This window comes from Artemia sp. Qi Xiang Cuo, chromosome 3, assembly GCF_049724085.1.
Source record: "Artemia sp. Qi Xiang Cuo chromosome 3, ASM4972408v1, whole genome shotgun sequence".
Classification (NCBI taxonomy): Eukaryota; Metazoa; Arthropoda; class Branchiopoda; order Anostraca; family Artemiidae; genus Artemia; species Artemia sp. Qi Xiang Cuo.
In genome coordinates this window covers 78,149,614-78,175,382 of record NC_142796.1, presented here as the reverse complement: position 1 = coordinate 78,175,382, position 25,769 = coordinate 78,149,614, and the positions used below count along the sequence as shown (strand labels likewise).

At 39.5% G+C, this 25,769-nt stretch overlaps 1 protein-coding gene across 1 annotated transcript in view; it reads left to right on the top strand.

The window, feature by feature from the left end:
* The first annotated feature begins 1,221 nt into the window (after positions 1-1,221).
* The window catches only part of LOC148954567 (uncharacterized), a 49,842-nt gene continuing 25,294 nt past the window's right edge, over positions 1,222-25,769 (top strand). Inside the window, exons 1-2 of the mRNA XM_089086339.1 lie at positions 1,222-1,240; positions 5,305-5,417. Coding sequence (XP_088942465.1) covers positions 1,222-1,240; positions 5,305-5,417 — 132 coding nt within the window. The remainder of the gene's footprint in view (positions 1,241-5,304; positions 5,418-25,769) is intronic.

Here is a 25,769-nt window from a genome sequence, read left to right as displayed (position 1 = left end):
CAATGGTCGGTCACAATCCTTCCAAACATTGAACCAAAATTGCTTCAAGGCAAGAAGCTACGAGATCAGGGTTCAAAGACCAGCCTGGAATGATACCCTTACGGATTTTCCGAAGCGGTACAGATTGATTTTCGGCAAAATAAAGAGCATGGCTGATTTCGGCTACATACATATACAGGCAAAGTCTCACTTCATAATTTGGCGGTTTGTTTGACCTTTGCAAAAGGTGGAAAGGAGCCCGTATTTTACTCAGAATAAAACCTGTACAAGAAGCACATAAATCAGAATTGATTCCAGCCCAATCACAACGGGTTTTTAGCCTAGGAGGATTCACATAATTATTCTGTTTTTCGAAGTCATGGATTTCCAAAGAAGATGTAATAGGGAGATGGTCAGTTAGTTGATAGTCAGAAATAACCTTCACCAGTTCAGCAGAGATATTGTGGGACATAGCAAAATGATCTTGATTAGAAGTTCAAGCAGAATTGTGTACATATGTAGAATCGCTATCTGTCGCAAGAACGCATAAATAATCTCAAACATACTCATTATCATGGATATACGAGCTGACTGATGAATCCCAATTTCTGAGAGAAAATTGTCTCCCAATTTGAATCCCAATTTCTGAGAGGATTAAAATCGCCAGCAATTATGATTGGGAAAGCCTATTCGCTTAACTTAATTCAAACATGAACCAAGCTTTTGTACAGAAAGGGCGAATAATTGATCAGATTGATCAATACCATAATTTGTTGGCAAATACACACTAATGAAGATACAGCTCTCAGCCCTAATTACAAGAAAATTATCATCCATGTCAAATAAACTACAACAGACATATAAAAGAACGAATGATGCTAGACCTTCAGATGGTCTAACCCATCTACTTAATATCTTAGCGGGCACACAGAATGATGAAGCACCTTTTAACTTGAGTGAATTTATACTAAGCTTAGTAATAAAATGCTCATGAACAAAAATAACAGAATATTTAGAAATAAGGGCATTTAGCGCAGGTAATTTATTTAAAAAGGTTCCATTAATATTCCAAGACATAAGGCTTAGCATTATGGGCTCACTTTTGACGGCTTATGATTTTCGGGGCAGTTAACACTATATCACGTATGACCTTCCACTTTCCAAGTAACACAAATAGGAGTTTTCTTGCACGGGTGATCGGAGGTAGACTTGTGGTCACTTGCTCCGCAAGTTCGCAGCGACATGGCCAGTGATATGGCAGGTAAAGCACCGGCAAGGGAGACAAATAAACTCCTGCACAGGAAGACGCTCGTATCCAACTTTAATTCAATCCTTTAGGAATCTGTGAAGCTCATTTCGAGATTGGAAGTACACTTTATATGTTCGTGATTTCCCACATTGTGCTGTTTTGACGCAATTTGGAATAAGCTCTTTAAGTTTAGTGTCGTCCAAATTGTCGGGCACCCGCGTAATGGCTGCAACAAAGACGGGTTCTTTAATTGATGCCTCAAGAGAGAGTTCAGAGCACTTAGCTTTATCAACAATTTGGCTAGCGATATGTTTATTAGACACGACAAGCTTACACTCCCCCTTTGCTTCGGCGGAGTTCATTTATCCCTCCGTCAGCACTAGGGCACAAACTATCTATAAAGGTTTTTCTCTCTGATGGACCTTTCAAATCTTTAGGAGGATTCTAGAGGACCACCATATAAGAAACTTTTGAGGCTAAATTTGACTATTTTTGCGGTTCAACTTGAGGCCATTTAGGAGTAGAAATGGAATCTTCAATAAAACTGTCCAGCTTTCACGACAACTCATTCACTTCAGATACAACCGTAGCGTGTACAGTCTCCCCTACGGTCGGGACTTCGCATGGGCTCAATATAACAAAATTAGGTATGGGGACATTTTGATTTGCTGTTGTGGAAAGTGTTTTGCACATGTCAGAAATATTGTCCTCATCTTTCAAGTGTGATACCAGGCGGCTTGAAAACATTCATTCAGTTCAGCATTTAGTAGCTTTTTAGCTTGCAAAATTACGTCAAAATTGTAGTAGGCAACTGCTGTTTTTTACTATTAAATCAGTTTTCAAACCACTTTCAGTTTCCATTCAAATGCGCACTCTCTGAAGTTTATACGAGCATCCCCTCTATAAAAACTATATATACCCCTAGGGCATAACTTACAACGCCTGCCCCCGGGCCTTGGGGGTTTGTGTCGACACCGGAGTTTTTGTTGTCGGGTGTTTGAACTATTTTAAAAAAAATTATTATCTCAAAATATTTATCGGATGGGTTTGGGGAAAAAGGGCGTGGGGGAAGGGGGAGGAGAAAGTTGCCCTTGGATCTCTTTTGATTCTGTAAAAAGTGAACTAGAACTTTGAATTTCTAATCAAATGAGCCCTCTCTGAAGCTTATACGAGCATCATAATAATAAGAGCCATATATACCATATATACCCATATTATACCCCCTAGAGCCATAGGAATTCTATAAGAGCCATATATACCCCCTAGGCACAACTTACAACGACTTCCCTCGGGCCCTGGGGGTTGTATCAACACCAGAGTTTTTGTTATCTCACCTTCTAACTATTTCTAACAAAATAGCAATCTCAAAATTTTTATCTGATGCATTGGGAAAAGAAGGGTGTGGAGGGGGGGCTAGTTGCCCTCCGATCTCTTTTGACTCTTAAAAAGTTAACTAGAACTTTCACATTCCAATCGAATGAGCTCTCTCTGAAGTTTATACGGGCATCCCTTCCATAAGAACCATATACACCCCCGGGGAATAACTCACAACGCCTGCCCCCAGGCCCTGGGGGGTTGTGTCGACACAGGACGTTTTGTTATCTAACCCTTGAACTAATTTTAACGAAATGGTTATCTCAAATTTTTTATCTGATGCATTTGGGGGGGGGGGGCGTGGGGGTATGCTAGCTGCCCTCCGATCACTTTTGAAAAGTGAACTACACCTTTCAATTTCCAATCAAATGAGCCCTCTCTGAAGTTTGTACGAGCATCCCTTCCATATGAACCATATATGCCCCAAAGGCATAACTTACAACGCCAGCCCCCGGGCCCTAGGGATCTGTGTCGACACCGGAGTTTTTGTTATGGTATTTGAACTATTTTTAAATAAAGGCTATCTGAAAATTTTCATCGGATGGGTTTGGGGAAAAGGGGCGTAAGGGGCTAGTTGCCCTTAGATCTCTTTAATTTTAAAAAATTTGACTAGAAATTTCAATTTCCAATCAAGTGAGCCCTCTTTGAAGTTTATACGAGCATCCCTTCCATAAGAGCCATATGTTCCATAAGAGTCATACTGGCCCCGGGACCTGAGGGGTTGTGTCGACACCAGATTTTTGTTATCTGACCATTTAATTATTTTTAAAAAAATAGTTATCTCAAAATTTTTACCTGATGCATTTGGGAAAAAAGGGCGTGGAGGGGGAGGGGAGGGACTAGTTGCCCTCTGATCTCTTTTGACTCTAAAAAGTAAACAAGTACTATCAATTTTTAGACAAACTAGCCGTCTCTGAGGTATATACGATTATTCCTTCCGCAAGCATCATGAATGCCCTCAGGGCATAAATGACAACGTTTGCCCCCGGGCCCTGGGGTTTTTTTCGACACCAGAGTTTTGTTATTTAACTTTTTAACTATTTTTAACAAAATGCTTATCTCAAAATTTTTATTTGACGCATTTGGGGGAAAAAGGCGCGGAGGGAGGCTAGTTGCCATCCGATTTCTTTTGACTCTTAAAAAATGAACTAAAAATTTCAGTTTCCAAAAAAATGATCTCCCTCTACAGCTTGCATAAGCAGCCCATTTATAATAAATATATATAACCCCATGGCATAAACTACAATACCTGTCCTTAGGCCCTGGAAGGTTGTGTCGACATAGAAATTTTTTTTATCTGACCCTTGAACTATTATTAACAAAATGGCTATCTCAAAATTTTTATCTGCTACATTTGGGGAGGGGGAAGGGCTTGGGGGGGGAGGGGGCTAGCTGACCTCTGACCACTTTTGACTCTCAAAAAGTAAACTAAAACGTTCAATTTCCAATTAAATGGTCCATCTATGAAGTTTATACGAGCATCTCTTCCGTAACAACCATACAGGCCCCCAGGGTGTAAGTTAAAACGACTGCCTCCGGGTCCTGTGGGACCTTGTCGACAGCGGATTTTTTTTTGTCTGAACTTCGAACTATTTTTAACAAAATGTCTATCTCAAAATTTTTATCTGATAAATTTTGGGGGAAAAGGGCGGGGAAAGGCTAGCTACCTTTCGATCAGTTTTGACTTATAAAAAGTGAGCTAGAACATTCAATTTCCAATCAAATGAACCCTCTTTGAATTTTATACGAGCATCCCTTCCATAAGAGCCTTCCATGCCCCCAGGGCATAACTTACAACCCCAGACCCCGGGCCCTGGGGGGAGGTTGTGTTGACATCGGATTTTTGTTATCTGACCTTGAATTATCTTCAACAAAATGGCTATCTAAAATTTTTATCTGATGCAATTGGGGGAAAAGGGCGTGAGGGGGGGGGGGGTATAATTGCCCTCCGATCTCTTTTGACTCTAAAAAAAGTGAACTAGAACTTTCAATTTCCAATCAAGTGAACCCTCTCTGAACTTTTTACGTTCATCCCTTCTATAAGAACCATATTTACTCCCAGGGTATAACTTACAACGCCTACCCCCGGGCCCTGGGGGCTTGTGTCGACCCCGGAGTTTTTGTTACATGATTTTTGAAAAAATGCCTACCTACAAATTTTTATCGTATAAAGTTGGGGAAATAAAAGGCGTGGAGGGCTAGTTGCCCTCCGATCACTTTCGACTCTTAAAAAGGGCACTAGAACTCTCGATATCGAATCGAATGAGCCCCATTTGAAGTTTATACGACGATCCCTTCCATATGAAGTGCCTCTGGGGGAAAAAAAAACATTGGAGCCGTATGGCCTTTACTACAGGCAAAGCTATAGCGTTGCCTCTGATGTAAAAAAAAAAAACAAAAAAAAAACTAGGAAGTTAAAGTTTAATACACTTGCCAGCAGCATCATCACTTCTTGCGTCAGGCGTAATAGTTACTTCTTTTGACAAACAGCGGTACCAGTCCATCTAATCCCTCATGAACAACTTTAATACTTTCTGGTCGTGCACTCCCGCGAGTTTCAGACCCCCCTCTTCACTGTAATCGTAATGCTTCTGATTTCAATGGCTGATTGAAAGTTTTTTTTCTTAAAATTCCCATGGGATTATTAACAATTTGTAATGTGGTTTATTGTAGATAACCTGACAAAATATTTCGTTTCTTAGGCTTGGATCCTCTAAACTACCTATTGGACTATACTGTTATCTCACGCTATAGAAAGACCGTCTTTGAAACTGTTTACGAATCTTCTGCGAAATTGGATGGATTACATTTTGAGGTAAATAATTTTTTTGCATGAGGTTTATTCTTTTTCTCTCTTCGCAAGTTCAAAACGGCTTTGATGGAGATCATTGTAATTTATCTAAACTTCAATGCAGACCAATAGTAAACAAAGTTTCTTATAGCAAATTTTTGAGCGCAACAGGATAAAACTAAAAAATCCCGCGAGCTTGCCCTCCAAACTTTGGATTATAATGGAAGTTAGACAAAATAAATACAAGGGAGAAATAAATGAATACAGTAAAATCAAACAGTTCGTGGTAACAAACTGTAAGTAAGGAGCGACCCGGCTCAATGGTAACCGAAACTCTAAAAAACGGAATTTTGACACCAATAGATACATCAAAAGAATCAGATTTTAATTCTGATTTCAAATATGTAAGTTTCATCAAGTTTAATCTTACCTATCAAAAGTTAAGCGCCTGAGAAAATTTGGCTGATTTTCGAAAAAAGGGGGAAAGACCCCCTAAAAGTATAGAACCTTAATGAAAATTACACCATCATATTCAGCGTATCAGAGAACCCTACTGTAGAGGTTTCAAGCTCCCATCTACAAAAATGTGGAATTTTGCATTTTTTGCCAGAAGAAAGATCATGGATGCGTGTTTATTTTTTTTTTTTTGTTTTTTCTTTTTCCCCAGGGGTGATCGTATCGACCCAGTTGTCCTAGAATATCATAGGAGGGCTCATTCGAACGTAAATTAAAAGTTCTAGTACCGTTTTTAAGAGACCAAAAAAATAGAGGGCACTTAGACCCCCTCTCACGCTCATTTTTTTCTCAAAATCACCTGATCAAAATTTTGAGATAGCCATTTTGTTCAGCATGGTCTAAAATATTATAACTATGTCTTTTAGGATGACTTAATACCTCGAATCCCCCAGGGGGAGGGCTGAAAGTTATGAACTTTACTCAATGTTAACATATAGTATTGGTTATTGGGACCCGGCTCAATAGTAACCGAAACTCTAGAAAACGGTATTTTGATACAAATAGCTACATCAAAAGAATCGGATTTTAATGCTGATTTCAAATATATAAGTTTCATCAAGTTTAATCCTACCCATGAGACAATTTGTCTGATTTTCGAAAAAAGGGGGAAAGACCCCCTAAAATATATAGAGCCTTAATGAAAATCACACCATCATATTCCGCGTATCAGAGAACCCTACTGTAGAGGTTTCAAGCTCCTATCTACAAAAATGTGAAATTTTGCATTTTTTGCCAGAAGAAAGATCACGGGTGCGTGTTTATTTGTTTTTTTTCCCAGGGGTGATCGTATCGACCCAGTGGTCCTAGAATATCGTGTGAGGGCTCATTGGAATGGAAATTAAAAGTTCTAGTGCCCTTTTTAAGTGACCAAAAAATGGAGGGCAACTAGGCCCCATCCCACGCTCATTTTTTTCTTAAAGTCACCTGATCAAAATTTTGAGATAGCCATTTTGTTCAGCATGTTCGAAAACATTATAAGTATGTATTTTAGGATGACTTAATCCCCCGAAGTTCCCGGGAGGAGCGCTGAAAGTTATGAACTATACCCAATGTTAACACATAGTATACATTGGGTAAAGTATACAGTACAGACGTTTTCAGGGGAGATTTTTCCTGGTAGTGGGGGGGTCGGGGGTTATGTGGGAGGATCTTTCCATGAAGGAAGTTTTCATGGGGGAAGGGACATTTCTATGAAGGGGACGCCGGACTTCCCAGAATTATTTTAAAGAAGATCAGAAATTAAATGTAAAAAAACAAGTTTTTCAACTGCAACAGCAGCAACATCAAAACTTTAAACGAACAGAAAATATTGCATATATGATTGGGTTCACTCCCTAGTCAATACCTCACTCTTTAAGCCAGAGATTTTTTAATACTTTCATAAGAGCTATTTATTCTAATTAACGGCCTTTGTGATTAAGCGGTCAGTTTTAGAGAATTGGAAAAAAATTCGAACTTTCGCTTAAAGAGCAAGGTATTGACTAGGGGGCGAACCCCCTAATATACGTATTAAAAATATATGAATATAGAAGTTCGTTACGTAAATTAATTCGTAAGTTACGTATATCTATTACTAATAAAAACATTCGTAAATAAAATGAAACAAGTTTCGACAAAGCCATTTAACCAAATAAAAGACAATTAATATGAACAGTTTGTTTTAATTATTCATGTACTGTGAGCCAAGATCAAAACCTGCATTTATTCAAAAACGTTCAAAAATTAAACAAAAAAAAACAAGTTTTTTTAACTGAAAGTAAGGAGCGACATTAAAACTTAAAACGAACAGAAATTATTCCGCATATGAAAGGGGCTCTCCCCTTCTCAACGCCTTGCTCTTTACGCTAAAGTTTGACTTTCTCACAACTCTATTTTTTTTAAAAACTTTAGCGTAAAGAGCAAGGCGATGAGGAGGGGACAGCCCCTTTCATATACGGAATAATTTCTGTTCGTTTTAAGTTTTAATGTCGCTCCTTACTTTCAGTTAAAAAAACTTGTTTTTTTTATTTAATTTTTAAACCAAAAGTTCAAGTGCTAGATCACTAAGTTTCCGAGTTAAGCGTAAGATTTTATTCGAAAAATTCCATAAATAATTCAGTTTCCAAACAATAATGATGGTATTTGACCTAGCAACACCAGTTTAATTACCTGTTGCTGCCTGGGTACGTGGCACATTGCCACCTGTACCACTACTGATATTACTAGGGTATGATATCGTGGTCGATACGGTCCACGTCCTCTCGCGGACTGTTCTGCCACCAATATTTGTAATCTAATGGGCTGCCAAGGTCAGTCCTGAAGCCGCTAGTGTAAGTCCTCTGGCATTTTGGGGCAACGATGAACTCAGGCGCGCCACGAATTTTACAAGTTCTGCCCTTGCTGATTTCCATGTTGTGATTATGCCAGCTATAACCAATAGGGGTGCGACAAGTTTACTACCTGTTGGGGGAGAGTGAATGCCACAATATTTAGCCTAGGGTCCTGCTGTACGGGCCCAAGTCATCAAGCCCAAAATTAGTTTTCTAAAACTCTTACTTTCTCTAGATTCGAGACTATACCTAGGCTAGTCAAAAAACGAAGTCGAAAATAGAGAGAATAAGCTTACTTCTTTTCAAATCAAATCTCACGAAAGGACTGAAATCAAATCTGCTTCCAAAGGACAAAAATAAAAACTGCAACGAGGCACAGCTCATGGAGATTGACCAATCCTAAACCTCAAAGGGTAAAACGTAAGGTCACGTGCAGGGTTGCCACCACGGTCAGTTCCTAAAGTACTACGATTGCCCAATTGTGTGTATTACACACCGATTTTCGGTGCTACAGTCAAAAAATTAGCTGCAATAGTGCTAAAATAGCACTTTCGTGCTACAAGTGGCAACCCTGAGTAGGTGTTACTGTGCTACATATAATGAAATAGTGCTAAAATAGCACTCTCGTACTGCAGGTGGCAACCTTGGCCCGTGTTATCCTCAATGTACAAACTAATCCTTCTCCCCCCAGTCAAATTTCCCCCATGTCTAGCCATTTAAAAATCTTTTTTTGGTTTAGGAGGACTCATGCTAACTATGCAGTTTCTATTCAAAACTAATTAGCCGGTCTGCGACAAATTGCCCAAAATATTATGCGAAAAGGGAAAGCCAAAGATTTCGAAGTAAAAAGAAAGGGGGGGGGGTGAAAAAGAGAGTCCCAAAAATGGGAATAAAATGGGAAAAATGGGCAAAAATGGGGAATGGGGCATAAGGGTCTATTAACTCCAAACCCCCAAAATCTGTTTAAATAATGGGAATGAGTGAGGTCAATGTTTAGTTTTCCCAACCCTGCCCTTAGAATTTACCCGGGACAAGTGCCCCCTCTGCCCACCTAAACTCAGCTCTGGGGAAAAGAGGTGCTGGGGCTTTTGTAAAAAATACAAGCCTAAATGTGTCTTTTAATATCTGAAAATTCTGACGATTCCGTTCTGAATTTTCTCCCGTTAGTCGAAGAGAAAATTAAACCCCTGCGGAAATTCTTCATGAAGAATCCCCCCACTAGAAATTTTCCTTAAATTTAAAATAGCGACCTCAATTTTTAATCTAAAAGTATTCGAAAAATGAAGTTAATAATTACGAAAATTACCCGTTGGGCATTGTTTGATAAAGAATATCCAGAAAATGTGAGTAATTCTTGGCAGCATTGCGGCAAAAACCTTATATTAATTAAAACTTGCGAGAGATGCCAATCAGAAGGGAAAAATTGACACATAGAGCTAGAAAATGACCTTTTCCTTTTTATCTTTGTTTAAAACAACACAAAGTCTAGAAAAACTACACAAAAATTTGCTCTTGTGTAATTCAGGATATGGGGGTATACATTTCCGGAACCGCTGATATGTGCGCACAGAATTTCTAAATTGTGAGATAAATATGCATATATTGTTCGAATTGACTTTATCCTGCTTGCAGCAGAAATTTCGTACGCTGAAGACGCTGATGCAGAGATAAATCGCTCACAACTAGCGCTTGCGTTGCGTGAAATCCGAGTAATTTCAGCAATAATTCTCAGTAGATTTATATCAATTCTTTTCTTGGAGCTCTGAGGTTAGAAATAAGTTATTGAAGATTATGAATATGATTTTTGAAAAAGGGGAAGTACCTAACGATTTTAGGAAAACCTTAATTAAGCCACTTTATAAGAAAGGTGATAAAAGTGAGTGTGGTAATTATCGAGGCATTAGTCTGGTCTCTGTAGGTAGCAAATTGCTTAGTAATATGATACTTTTTAGACTGAGAGATGCCGTAGACAAAGTTTTAAGAGAAGAGCAGTGCGGTTTTAGAAAAGGTAGAGGATGTGTTGACCAAATTTTCACTCTTAGGTTAATAATTGAGAAGTGCCTAAGTTTTCAAACACCTTTGGTCCTCAGTTTTATAGATTATGAGCAAGCGTTCGATTCTGTTGATAGAGGAGCTTTAGTAAAGGTTTTATCCTTGTATGGTATACCAGAGAAATACATTAAAGTGATTAGTGCTATGTACGAGAATAACACTGCTGCGGTTAAGGTAGGAAATGAGTTTAGCAGCTGGTTTTTTATTAAATCAGGAGTTAATCAGGGTTGTATTCTTTCTCCCTTTATATGCATCATTTTGATGGACTTTGTCTTAAGGAGCACAGGCAAGGCAATCAGAGACCACGGAATCAAATGGGGAGGAAAAAATCTCATGGACTTAGATTATTCTGATGATTTAAGCATCCTAGATGAAAGTGTGAGCAAAATGAATGAACTTTTAGAGGTTTTGCGAGGTCAGGTTGCTAGTATTGGTTTGAAAATTAATGTTAGGAAGACTAAATCACTAAGGCTAGGAATAAGTGAAGATGAAAAGGTGACGTTGGGTAATGAAAAGATTGATCAGGGGGGCATCTTCACTTACCTTGGTAGTATTATTAGTAAAGATGGCGGGAGCAGTGAAGATGTTAAAAATAGAATAGCCAAGGCTCAGGGTGTTTTTTCACAGTTAAAAAAAGTCTGGAAGAATAGTAAGATAAGTCTGCAAACCAAGATTAGAATATTAGAAGCTACAGTGATGACAGTGGTGAAATATGGCTCTGAAGCATGAGCGCTCCGAAAAGCGGATGAACATTTGCTAGATGTTTTCCAGAGAAATTGCTTAAGGATTGTTCTGGGTACCGTGCTGACTGACTGTATTTCAAACAATAGGCTATACGAAAAATGTGGTTCAATACCGCTTTCTAGGTCTATAATGAAAGAAAGGTTAAGGTGGTTAGGGCATGTTGTGCGGATGAAGGATGACAGATTGCCGAAGATTGTTCTTTTCGGCCAACCATCTAGGGTTAAACGGAAAGCAGCTCGTCCTAGTCTGGGATGGGAGGACTCCATAAAGAAAAATTTAAAGGACATGGGAACTTCCTGGGCAGGTTTAAAAAGGGAGGCTTTGAATCGATTGGGGTGGAGGAGGAGCGTGCGTAGCTGTGTTGGCCTCAGGCGGCTTGGTGCTGCGATGAGTTGTTAGTAGTAGTAGTAGTAGTAGTTTTCTTGGAGCTGGCTAAAAGAAATACATAGAAAAGCAAAAGAAGTCAGCATAGTACACTTTTATAGACTTTTGCCCTTCTTCCAGGAATTCGATGAATTATCAGTTTTATTGCAAGCTGATTCAACCTCCAAACAGATTTTCAAACAGAGATAATATCGTCAGTTAAAATATACAAATAAAAAAAACTCGACACACTCCACTATTGTTGTTATTATTATATTTTTTTGGCTTATGGGAAAGAGTAAAGCGCCCAAGCACATCCTTACTAAAGTGGGAACAGAGATACAACTAGCACTTATGAATTATGACACAAAGACTGTGTTTTCTTGTTACAACTGGGTGAGCGATACCTCTATGATTTTTCAAGGTAGTATCAAACCTTGGCAAGCACTTCCTATGTACTGTCATTACTGCTAATCCCCTTAACATTTGTGATAGCCCTAAGTGTTGCTCGTGTTGTGGAGATGAGCATGAATTGTCACATGATTCTTCGTGCCAAGCTACCTCCAAATGTGCTAATTTTCGAGGTAATCATGTATCATTTCTTCTAAAATGTCGAATTCTTCACGATGTTATGGCTAAACGTTCTGGTCTGCCAATGAAATAACTGTTAAAATTACGTTTCCTGGATATTGCTAGGTGATATGAACTGTGATATAAACTCTACCTCAGCACGGACCGAATTATTCTTGGATTTGCTACCTTATAGCTATCGAATTTTGGACAAAGATGCTTCCTATTCATACAGACATAATAGTGACTCATAGTCGGATATCGAACACTGTGTTGTTTCTTCAGGTGTATGCATTGGCGATGTTCACGTCGATCACGACGAGCGTGATTATTTTCACCTATCCCTTTCAGTCACTGAAAGAGGCAGCCACTGGCTATAAATACAACTCGGACTGATCAGGCTCTGAGTCCTAAATACGAAAAGTGAATAAACAAATGAGACCGGAATAGAGTAGATTAGCCCCTATATTTATCAACGCACACTTTTCTTTTGTCTACGATCGAAGTTCCATTTAATTTGCTGTGTACTAGTGTTGTATCCTCTCAAGCTCGGGTTCAGCTCAATATATATTACAGCCATATTGTAGTATCAGAGGCGACGCTATAGCGTTGCCTATAGTAAAGGCCATACAGCTCCAATGTTTTATTACTATTATTTTTTTTCCAAAGGCACTTCATATGAAAGGGACCGTCGTAAAAACTTCAAAGGGAGCTCATTCGATTGAAAATTGAGAGTTCTAGTGCGCTTTTTAAGAGTCAAAAGTGATCGGAGCATTGGAGGGCAACTAGCCCCCCCCCGCCCTTATTTCCCCAAATACATTCGATAAAGAGTTTGAGGTAGCAATTTTGTTAAAAATAGTTCAAAGATCATATAACAAAAACTCCAGGGTCAACACAAGTCCCCAGGGCCCGGGGGCGGGGTTATAAGTTATGCCCTGGGGGCAAATATGGTTCTTATAGAAGGGATGCTCGTAAAAACTTCACAGAGGGCTCATTTGATTGGAAATTAAAAGTTCTAGTTCATTTTTTCAGAGTAAAAAGAGATCATAGGGCAATTATCCCCCCCTTACGTCCTTTCCCCCATTGCTGCAGATAAAAGTTTTGAGATAGCCATTTTGTTAAAAATAATTCAAAAGCCAGATAACAAAACTCCGATGAAGTTATGCCCTTGGGGCATATAAGGTTTTTATGGAAGGGAGGCTCGTATAAAATTCATAGAGGGCTCATTTGATTGGAAATTGAAAGTTCTAGTTCACTTTTTACGAGTCAAAAGTGATCGGAGGGCATCTAGCCCCCCCTTCCGCCCTTTTCCCCAAAATACATCAAATAAAATTTAGAGATAGACATTTTGTTAAAAATATTTCAAGTCAGATAACAAAAATTCCGATGTAGACACAGCCCCCCAGGGCCCGGGGGCAGGCGCTGTAAGTTATGCCCTTGGGGCATATATGGTTCTTATGGAAGGGACGTTCGTATAAATTTCAGAGAGGGCTCATTTGATTGGAAAGGAAAATTGCATCAGATAAAAATTTTGAGATAGCCATTTTGTTAAAAATAATTCAAAACTCAGATAACGAAACTCTGATGTCGACACCTTCCCCCCCCCAGGTTCCGGGGGCAGGCGTTGTAAGTTATGCCCTGGGGGCATAAAATATTCTTATGGAAGGGATGTTCATATAAACTTCAAAGAGGGCTCAATTGATTGGAAATTGAGTTCTGGTTCACTTTTAAAGAGTCAGAAGAGATGGAAAGGCAATTAGGCAATTAGGGATGCTCGTATAAACTTCAGAAAGAGGTAATTTAATTGGAAATTAAAAGTTTTAGTTCACTTTTTCAGAATCAAAAGAGATCGGAGGGTAACTACCCCCCCCCCCAGCCCTTTTTTCACTAAATGCATCAGATGAAAATATTGAGATAGACATTTTGTTAAAATTAGTTCAAAGATCAGATAACAAAACTCCGATGTCGACACAAGCGCCCAGGGCTCGGGGGTAGGCGTTGCAGGTTATGGCCTGGGGGCATATAAGGTTCCTATGGTATAATTTTCAGAGAGGGCTCATTTGATTGGAAATTGAAAGGTCTAGTTCACTTTTTAAGAGTCCAAAGCGACTGAAGGGCAACTAGCCCCCCCCCTCCACGTCCTTTTTCCCCAAATACATCCGATAAAAATTTTGAGTTAGCCATTTTGTTAAAAATAGTTCAAACATCATATAACAAAAACTTCGGGGTTGACACCACCCCCCAGGGCCAAGGGGCAGGCTTGTAAGTTATGCCCTGGGGGCAAATATGGTTCTTATAGAAGGGATGCTCATATAAACTTAAGAAAGGGCTCATTTGATTGGAAATTAAAAGTTTTAGTTCGCTTTTTCAGAGTCAAAAGAGATCGGAGAGCAACTACCCCCTCCCACAAGCCCTTTTTTCCCAAATGAATCAGAAAAAAATTCTGAAATAGATATTTTGTTAAAATTACTTCAAAGTTCAGATAACAAAACTCCGATATCGACACAACCGCCCAGGGCCCGGGGGCAGCCGTTGTAAGTTATGGCCTTGGGGCATATAAGGTTCTTATGGAACGGATGCTCGTATAAATTTCAGAGAGGGCTCATTTCCTTGGAAATTGCAGTTCTAGTTAACTTTTTAAGAGTCAAAAGTGATTGGAGAGAACCTAGCCCCCCCCCCAACGCCCTTCTTTCCCCAAATAGATCCGATAAAAATGTTGAGGTAGCCATTTGGTTAAAAATAGTTCAAAGATCATATAACAAAAACTCCGGATCGACACAACCCCCCAGGGCCCGAGGGGCAAGCGTTATAAGTTATGTCCTGGGGGCAAATATGGTTTTATAAATGGTTTGCTCGTATAAACTTCAGAGAGGGCTCAGTTGATTGGAAATTAAAAATTTTAGTTCACTTTTTCAGAGTCAAAAGAGATCGAAGGGCAACTAGCCCCCCCCCCCACACCCTTTCTCCCCCATATATATCAAATAAAATTCTGAGATAGACATTTTTTTTAAAAATAGTTCAAGTCAGATAACAAAACTCCGATGTCGACACAGCCCCCCAGGACCCAGGGGCAGACGTTGTAAGTTATGCTCTTGGGGCATATATGGTTCTTATGGCAGGGACGATCGTATGTATTTCAGAGAGGGCTCATTTGATTGGAAAATGAAATTTGTAGTTCACTTCTTGAGAATCGAAAATTATCGGAGGGCAGCTGGCCTCCCCCTCCCCCCGACGGCCCTTTTCCACCAAATGCAGCAGATGAAAATTTTGAGATAACCATTTTGTTTAAAAATAGTTCAAGGGTAAGATAACAAAACTCTGGTGTCGACACAACCCACAAGGGCCCGGGGGCAGTAGTTGTAAGTTATGCCCTGGGGGTACATATGGTTCTTATGGATGGGATGCTATTATAAAATTCAGAGAGGGCTCATTTGATTGGAAATTAAAAGTTCTAGTTCACTTTTTAAGAGTCAAAAGAAATCGAGGTCCAAAAGAAACTGGCCCCCCACGTCTTTTTTCCCCAAACCCATTCGATAAAAACTTTGAGATAGCTATTTTTTTAAAAAACAGTTCAAATATCCGATAACAAGAAATCCGGTGTCGAGGGCCCTCTCCAGGGCCCTGGGGCAGGCGTTGTAAGTTACGCCCTGGGGGCATATATGGTTTTAATGGAAGGGATGTTCGTATAAACTTCAGAGAGGGATTAATTGATTGGAAATTTAAAGTTCTAATACCCTTTTTAAGAGTCAAAAGCGATCGGAAGGCAACTAGCTCCCCCCCCCCTACGTTCTTTTCCCCTGATAACATCATCTTTTTGGATCTAGTGAACTTTAAACCAGCTGTGAAATTGTATTAATTCAGTGCCTTGAGCTATAATATATTCAGTGACCTTGAGGATTATTTCACAGGATTATTTCTGCTACGGATTATAATCTAAGGTAAATTTATTGATCTGGACTAATTGCTTGTTTGGATTATCAATACGGTAGCAACAAAGTTCAAATTTTAAGGGAATGAAAAGGACGGAAATAAGGGAAAGAAAAAGGATTATTTGGCTAATAAAAATAGTTTAATAGCCAAATTTTCATTGTTTTTCGCTGATTAGTGACAGCATGTGCAGAAGAGAGCGGGAACAAACACAAGAGCCGTATCGGTACCGGCTGGATATTGGTCCTTAAACTCCTGGGGAAAGACAATTTGGGTACCCGCACTTCCCACTGGTTTTGTTACCTGTATCTCGTCAGCATTCTTTCTGCGTAGTTCATTCAGCATTCATTCACCAAAGAAACGAGTGAATAGCCAGAGGTGATATGTATATGTTTGCGAATACTTTCTGGACCGGTTTTGGATGTGATTAAAGACTTGGATTGTTAATTTTTGTGACATCATTGGGTACGATTGGACTTAATTTGGATAGATTATGAGCGAAGAAAAATGGCAAAAACCAAGTATTTATATAGCCCTTTTTTAAATTTCATCCAGCGTTCACTTAACTTCAAAGATATTCCCCATGAATCGGTTGTAAGCACTGTCGTGAGATTTTTTGACAAGGAATCTATCACACAAGCCGTAAGACTTATACGAGATCAATTAGATAAAGATGGAACCATTTTGAAAGAGCGTAGAAACACAATAAATGCATCTGTTTTTGTAGAAGATGCGATTCATGCTATGAAGGAATTGGACGCTAAGGGTGATTTCCCTTTCAAATTCACTACTTATGATCCATCTGAGACTCCTTCCATACCTCACGATGTATTTACCTCATTAACGTGCAAACTAAACGAATGTGGTGAAAAAATGAATGCATGGCTGGACCAATGCAACGCCAGTTTTGTCACTAAAACGTGTCCTACTCCCAGTGAATCTCTAAGTATCCCGCTTCACGTAAAAGAAGCACCACCCGAAATTTATAAATCGTGCCAAAAGCAGAAAGAATTTCTTGATTCCAATGGTGCATCCGGAAAAGTACAGAAGGTAGTTACGAGAAGCAATACGCTGGTGTTATATGTTAGAACCGAGCATGATGCAGAAGCTATAGCTAATATCATAAAATTGAATTCCACGGCTGTAGTTAAAGTCCATAAACCAAAATTCCTGGCAGTGGCTAAATTTGTCCCTGAAGATACGACAAACGAGGAGATTGAGTCTGCTATGGAAGGGATCCAAGAAGCGAAACGCTATGGTACTAGCAAGTCAGTCAAGCTAACATTCAGAGACAAAGAATCTCTTGAAAAAGCACTGAAAAATGGGGTTTACGTCGGTTATTGCCATATCAAGGTGGACAAATATGTTGCCGCCCCTCTGAGGTGTTTTGAATGCCAAAAGTTTGACCACTTGCAACGAGATTGCCCTAACAATGCGAAGTGTTCCAGGTGCTCCGGCGATCACGAAAACCCTAAAGACAATATATGTGTCCGTGACACTAAATGTGCTAATTGCTCTGGAAAGCATCCATGTTATAGCTCGCAATGCCCGGTTTATAAAAGACAATTAGAGGCTAGTTCAAACAAACGTAAGCAATGAATGCAACTACCTCGCTTTATAGCAGAAATATATACGGGCACGCTCCACACAAGCTGTCTCTTTTAAGTGATCTAGTAACCAAGCATAGCATAATATGCATTCATGAACATTTGGTAACAGCCAATCATTCAGCAATCCTTGACCGAATTCCAGGAAAGGACTATTTTTTACAGCCTGCTATCCGCAACAGCTCAGTTGGAAGGCCGAGTGGTGGAATCTTGATCATTGCAGACTCCAATTTGCAATGCACGCTAATTGATTCATGCAATTCTCTTTCTGCGATCAGAGTTCCTGGTCCAAATGGCTTTATAGTCATATCAGTGTACCTCCCTAAAAATTATCATGATGTCCTCTCAGAAAGGCGTTACACGAAGGCTTGTGCGAGACTCGGGAGGTTGGCTGAACAATACAAGTCAGAAAAGATTATTATCTGTGGGGACTTCAACTGTCAGCTTCTCGATGATGATTGTTTTTTCAACATATGAAGGGGGTGTCTGCCAGACGCTATGGCCCCGGTTCCAAAATCCCAGTCCTTCACGTTTGTCCACAGCGCATCCCTGGCTACATCAGATATCGATCACTTTTTCGTAAATTTCCTACTTCCGACCGGGATTAAAGCCATCGTTGACTCGGAACACAATTGTAGCGATCACCTTGGGATTAGCTTGATGGTACCATTCTCCACCTACAAGCGGTGCCCCGGGCGATCATGGTTTATCAAGAGTGAATGGCAAAGGATAGAGCAGTCCTTGTACAAAGATATTCTTGACTCAACTCTTGCTAAAATCAAAGTACCGTTCAACCTGCTTACTCATGGCCAAAATGAAGACAGACTAGCCCTGAACATCTTTTGCTCCGAAATTGTTCATTCGATGAAGCTTGCGGAATCTGCCGCGTACCCCAGTGTACCCCAAGTGTACCCCAACACTCGTAAAAAGGGATGGGATAACCCAAATGTCAAGTTTGCCAAGAAGTGATCCAAGTTCTGGTACGAATTGTGGAAGGACTGCGACAAACCCCGCTCTGGAGTAGTTTTTCAGTGCTTTCGACACGCCAAAAAAGAATTCAAACGTACTGTCGAGAATATGCAAGTCCAGCAAGTGGAGAAGTTGTCTTGTGATTGCAGGAGCGACCCAAACATCTTATGGAAGCGATTTCAACCTAAAAGGGCCGACGCTGATGTGCAAAGTCCCATTCCCAATGAAAGTTGGGTAAACCATTACAAGGACGTGTTTGCGCCACCATCCAACAAGCTGGACTCCGTATATAAATCTGAGTTAGATAGGCAATTAATCAGCGCAAAACTCCGCCGCACTGCTGTCATTGTTTCCAAATGGCATATTGAGATAATTGTGAGAAAATTGAACAAGAACAAGTCTCCAGGGCTTGATGGGATCACTCCGAGGCACTTACAGCACGGCACAGAACGTCTACATGAGCACTTAGCCTTACTATTCCAAATGAGCATCCAGCAGGGACTCACACCTGCCAACTTTCATGGTTGCCGCACATCCAATATTCTGAAAAAGAACCGAGATCCCTTGCTTTGTAAAAGCTACAGACCAATCACAGTTTCATCGGTTATCAGCAAAGTATTTGAGAAGGTACTGTTGCCCCATAGTACGTCGCACGCTCTAATGGGAGACAAACAACTTGGATTCAGAAATGGGTTGGGCTGTGGACACGCCCATCGGCTACTAAGAAGAATAATGTGGTTTATATCTTTAGTTAAAGAGCCACTCGTTGCCTGCAGTGTCGACATTTCTGCTGCGTTCGATTCTGTCGTCCACTCGCAAGCACTGTGGTGCCTCTTGGATTCAGGAGTCAACCCCCGCATTATCCTTGTTCTCAATGACTGATACTCCCACACGCATATTCGTCTAGCTTTGGGATGGGAAACAATCGCCGGTCACCGCAAGCAAAAGCTTTCTGAACCCATTCGGCTCTTCAAAGGAGTTCGGCAAGGATCTGCTCTAAGCCCTATCATCTTTAAGTCTGCTATTTACTCTGTAACTAGATTCGTTCGTGGGACCTTCTTTATGGAGGGCTTGGATCTAAGTTTCATTTCTTATGCAGATGACTTGCTGCTCCTAAGCAGCACGCTGAGGGGTCTACAAGAGAATCTTCGTCTTTTAGTGACCCTATACAGAAGAATAGGACTACGAGTCAACAGAGAGAAAACCGAATTTATCGTTTTTAGCGGCACCAACTCGACCAATTCCAATCTTGTCCTTGACGGTATCAGAATCCAGCAGTCCCAGTCCCTAAATTACCTTGGTATCACGTATGGCCAGACGCCTAAGTCAACTAGAGGCTTGTTGGCTGAATCAGTCTGTAAATCTATCCGCTCAGCATATGGAAAAGCTGTCAAATGCAAGTGGTCATTTAATCGATTTATTAAGTCAAAACTATTCAACGGCGTCGTCTCTCCTGCCATCTGGTATATATCACCATTGTGGGAAATGTTGTCCCTCACCGAGCGTCGAAAAATACGAACCACGTACTACAGATTTGCAAAATTTTTGCTGGGACTTCCACTGAAATTTTCTAACACGGAGATCTCATCCATATATGGAATCCTTGATCCATCAACCAAGGTGATTGATCTAGAACGGAGAGCCTCAAGACGATCCCTCAGTAAACTCTACGACTCCCCGCTGACTCAACTGTTTCTGTGAATGAATTACCTGCATTTAATTTTTAGTGTTGAACATGTTTTTCTTCTTTTTTTGTTTCATTTTGTACTCCGCTTTTTTTTTCTCCATTTCTCCATTGTAACCGGGCATAAATATATATATATATATATATATATATATATATATATATATATATATATATATATATATATATATATATATATATATATATATATATATATACATATAATATATATACCAAATGGTAAATGTAGTTACCAAACTTTGAAAGCAGTGAAAGTTATCTTTTTTTCAGAATTGCATAAAATGATTCATTTTACTTATAGATAGATAGTTTATCATCCTTTCATCCTAGGGTAGAACTAACGTAAATAGTAATATTTGTGGATGGGGGCAATTGCGGGTGGGGCACTCGCAATCGAGTCAAGGTCTAAAGCTATTATATAGATTTGATACATTAATAATCATATATTGTTGTCAGGTATTAAATAATCATCCCATTGTTTATATTTGAGTCTCTTAACTGAAATGGCTGCTGACCACTGTGTTAGGTGAATGCTGTGAACTTGAGTGCCTATTCTCTTCTAAATGAGATGACATATGGTTTCAGTCTGCATTTGATTACTCAGATTCTGCAAAAGGAAAGGTGCCCTATTTCAGGCAAATTACACTCATGTAAATATTGGGCTGTACCTGTATCAGTGATTAAATAAAAAACGAGTATTTTCAACTGAAACTAAGGAGCAACATTAAAACTTAAAACTGAGATGGGGCGATGACAGAGGGGTGTCTTAGAGTAGTTATAGTGCCGTACTATGGCACGAATTGCTCGAAAAAACCCGGATGAATGAGTTGAAATAAAAAATTTTACGAGGAATGTCTGTAATGTGTTTTTTGGGAAGATGGGGCGATGACAGAGGGGGGTCTTAGAGTAACTGTAGTGCTGTATTATGGTATGAATTGCTTGCGAAAACCCCGAATGAATGACCTGAAATAAAATTTTTAACGAGAAATGTCTGAAAAGTGTTTTGAGGAGATGGGGCGATGACAGAGGGGGGGGGGGTCTTAGAGTAGTTATAGTGCTGTACTGTGGGTCGAATTGCTCGCAAAAACCCGAATGAATGACTTGAAAATAAAATTTTTAACGAGAAATGTCTGAAAAATATTTTGTGGGGAGATGGGGCGATGACAGAGGGGTGTCTTAGAGTAGTTACAGTGCTGTACCATGGCACGAATTTCTCGCAAAAACCAGGATGAATGACTTGAAATAAAATTTGTAACGAGAAATGTCTGAAATGTGTTTTTTGGGAGATGGGGCGATGACAGAGGGGGGTCTTAGAGTAGCTATAGTGCTGTACTGTGGCACGAATTGCTTGCGAAAAACCCAAATGGATGACTTGAAATAAAAATTTTAACGAGAAATGTCTGAAGAGTGTTTTTTGGGGAGATGGGGCGATGACAGAGGGGTGGCTTAGAATAGTTATTGTGCTATACTGTTGCACAGATTGCTTGCGAAAAACTCGAATGAATGGCTTGAAATAAAATTTTTAACGAGAAATTTATGAAAAGTGTTCTTGGGGAGATGGGGCGATGACAGAGGAGGTCTTAGAGTAGTTATAGTGCTGTACTGTGGGTCGAATTGCTCGCAAAAACCCAAATGAATGACTTGAAAATAAAATTTTTAACGAGACATGTCTGAAAAATATTTTGTGGGGAGGTGGGGCGATGACAGAGGGGTGTCTTAGAGTAGTTATAGTGCTGTACTATGGCACGAATTGTTCGCGAAAACCCGGATGAATGACTTGAAATAAAATTTGTAACGAGAAGTGTCTGAAAAGTGTTTTTGGGAGATGGGGCGATGACAGAGGGGTGTCTTAGAGTAGTTATAGTGCTGTACTCTGGCACGAATTGCTTGCAAAAAATCCAAATGAATGACTGGGAATAAAAAATTTAACAAGAAATGTCTGAAAAGTGTTTTTTTAGGGAGATGAGACGATGACAGAGGGGTGTCTTAGAGTAGTTATAGTGCTGTACTGTGGCACGAATTGCTTGCGAAAACCCCAAATGAATGACTTGAAATAAAATTTGTAACGAGAAATGTCTGAAAAATGTTTTTGGGGAGATGGGGCGATGACAGGGGTATGTCAGAGGCGGAGTAATAGTATAACAGTGTGAGATGAAATACTTACAGTATCAAACACCAGCAAAGAAAGGGGGTGGGGCTTCTCTGTTCTCAAAGGGGGGGGGAGGTATCATGTAAAGAGCTGATGCTAGTGTGAAAATAGTGTTGTAGCATCATTGCGCTCTGGACCATAAGTATACTTTTTATCGGTTTGGACATCTGCCCTTCTCGCATGATGATCTTCCAAGCTCTCCCTATAGGTATTTTTGCTTAAGATATACATCGCCATTAATACGCAATACGCATGTGTATGTGGCTTGCTGGATGTCCATGGGGTCCTTTTAGACTTGTTTGTGAGATAGGCTTGCGTCATTCATATTAGACCACATCACGGAAAATTCAGGGGATCTTCCAGAAAAACAATGTATCAAGGATTGTAATTTTGCCAGGGCATAAATCTTGCTAGCGGAGTGCTAGAAACAGGGATGCTCTGACGTTAGAGGTTTGCCTCAGAAATTCTATGATAACTTCCCTACTATTACTACCTTTATATTATCTCGAGCGAGACCGTTTTTAGCCTCTTTTATCGCCTAGCCGAAGCCGTCATTCCGTCCCAGGAATGAGTAGACACAGACCAAACTCCTCCATTGCGCTTAGGATGGCTGGATTCTGTCCCCCAAAAAGAGTAGACACAGACCAATCTCCCCAACAGCAGACGGGGTGGATTGTAACAACAATTTCTCGAAATAGAATTTCCCATCCTTTGCGTGTTTTAATATTTTGGTGAAAAATGTGCCCTGGGCTAAGTAAGGAGCAACATTAAAGCTTAAAACGAACAGAAATTATCATAGACAGCGCAATCGAACTGCCTAAGCAAAGAACGATGTTGGCACAATGTATTATTTTTTTTCCTTTAGACCAGGGCACTTCGTATCGAAGGAGTTATCGTAGAAACTTCTAAAAGGGCTCATTAGATTGGAAATTGGAATGGCTAATGCCCTTTTAAAAGTGGAAAATGATTATAGGGCATCTAATCCTCCTCCCACGCTCACCCTTCCATTTGCCCATTATGTTTACAAACTAAATTTTGCCTTAAGATTAAATCAAAATGAACTTTATTAATGCTAATTCCCAATAACGCATCTCAGCAGTTTCCCAAGAACGACTGAGGGTATTATGTTCAAACTTTCGAGGCTACTTCGGCTCTTAAAATCTAACCAAATCAAAATAGTGTAAGTGTTTCAAAGCTATCAAAGAAAGTAAAGAGATTTTTTTTTGCGAATTATATCAAGTTTTCTATTTCAGGTCAGCTAGAGGAGGTATGAAACTAAATTAAACACTACTATTTGTTTCCAGATTTTTAAAAGGGTGTATGCTGTTTAAAACTACTGAAAATTTTTCTCCGGCATACAAATAGCAGGCCAAACTATAGAGTCTTAAAAAAACGAAAAGATTTAAATTATTATTTTCTTTTTCCCTGAAAAGACTATGGCAATATAAAACGAACAGAAATTAATTAAAAAAAAACTTTTTCCACAAAATAAGTTTTTTAAAGAAGAGTAAAGAACTCCGTTAAACCAAAAATGATGAAACATAAAATCAAATAATCTACCAAGTTTGAAACTACCACAAATCAACATCAATAAATAAATGAAACCCAAAACAAACAGAAATCAAACAGTTCGTGGTAACGAACTGTAAGTAAGGAGCGACCCGGCTCAATGGTAACCGAAACTCTAGAAAACGGTATTTTGATACCAATAGATACATCAAAAGAATGTGATTTAAATGCTGATTTCAAATATAGAAGTTTCATCAAGTGGATGGGTTCTACCCATCAAAAGTTACTCCCCTGAGAAAATTTGATTGATTTCCGAAAAAAGGAGGAAAGACCCTCTAAAAGTTATAAAACCTTAATGAAAATCACACCATCATATACAGCGTATCAGAGAACCCTACTGTAGAGGTTTCAAGCTCATATCTACAAAAATGTGGAATTTTGCATTTTTTGCCAGAAGAAAGATCACGGATGCGTGTTTATTAATTTTATTTCCCCCGGGGTGATCGTATCGACCCAGTGGTCCTAGAATATCGTGGGGGGAGGGGTTAATTGGAATGGAAATTAAAAGTTCTAGTGCCCTTTTTAAGTGAACAAAAAAATGGATGGCAACTAGGCCCCCTCCCACGCTCATTTTTTCCCAAAGTCACCCGATCAAACTTTTGAGAAAGCCATTTGTTCAGCATGTTCGAAAATATTATACGAAAATATTATAGGATGTCTTTTAGGATGACCTAATCCCCCCAAGTTCCCGGGGGGAGGGCTGAAAGTTTCGAGAGAGACAAAATTTCGAGAAAGCCGTTTAGCCAAAAAAAGTAAAATTAATATGCAAATTTTGTTTTAATTATTCATGTACGGCGAGACAAAATCAAAGCTGCACTAATTCAAAAACTTTCAGAAATAAAATGAAAAAATAAGTTTTTTCAACTGAAAATAAGGAGCGACATTAAAACTTAAAACGAACAGAAACTATTCCGTATATGAAAGGGGATGTCCCCTCCTCAACGCCTCGCTCTTTAAGCTAAAGTTTGACTCTGAGTAGGGGGGGGGGTCAATCTATTCAAGAACATGCGCTGTTTTTTTTATTACATTCGGATAAGCTTAGTAGTAATTTTTCTGAAAGTCCTATAGCAGTTCATGCTTGGGTTTCGTATCATAATGATATTTTCGGCAAGGTGAACCGGGAAGTTGAAAAGCTTTTTAGTAACCTTCTTGAGTCGTGTTTGCCTAATCGTATTTCTCAGAGTAATGTATTACCAGTTTCTACAGTTGATATTGATCAATCTATTAAGAACATGCAATCTAGCTCTGTTGATCAAGACGGAATTTCGTCTTATCATCTAAAATTAGTTTGCCCAACTTTGATAGATCACCTTCAGCTACTGTTTCAGATGTGTTTATCTACTTCTATGGTTTCCGACAGTTTTCTCTGTGGCACAATCACCTCGGTTTTGAAGTGTGGAAAAACTTCGTCAGAGTATAGTTCTTATCGACCAATTACTGTTTCGTGCACTCTTAGCAAAATTTTTGAATATATTATTCTCCTTTTTATTTCAGAAAATGCTGATTTTGATGAAAATCAGTTTGGCTTTAAAAATAGGCTGGGATTTCAGCCCGAGCTTCACGCTCTAGGTTCCCTTTTGCTGCATTCTGTAAATAATAAATCTCCTCTTCATATCTGTGCTCTTGATCTTTTGACAGCTTTTGATTATATAGTCCACTCACATGCACTCTATTCCCTTTTTTCCAACAATATTAATCTTTCTATTGTTGTTTTGTTACAGTACTGGTAATCGAATTCTTTTATTCAGGTAAAATGTAATGGAGTAGTTTCTGATTCAAAGGTGTTTCTTCGGCGTGGGGTCCGTCAAAGTGGTGTGCTTTCTCCAACTATTTTTTAGTTATGTATTGCTCCTATCCTTTCATCCTTGCCTTCGACTTTTATTTCTGATGGAATTA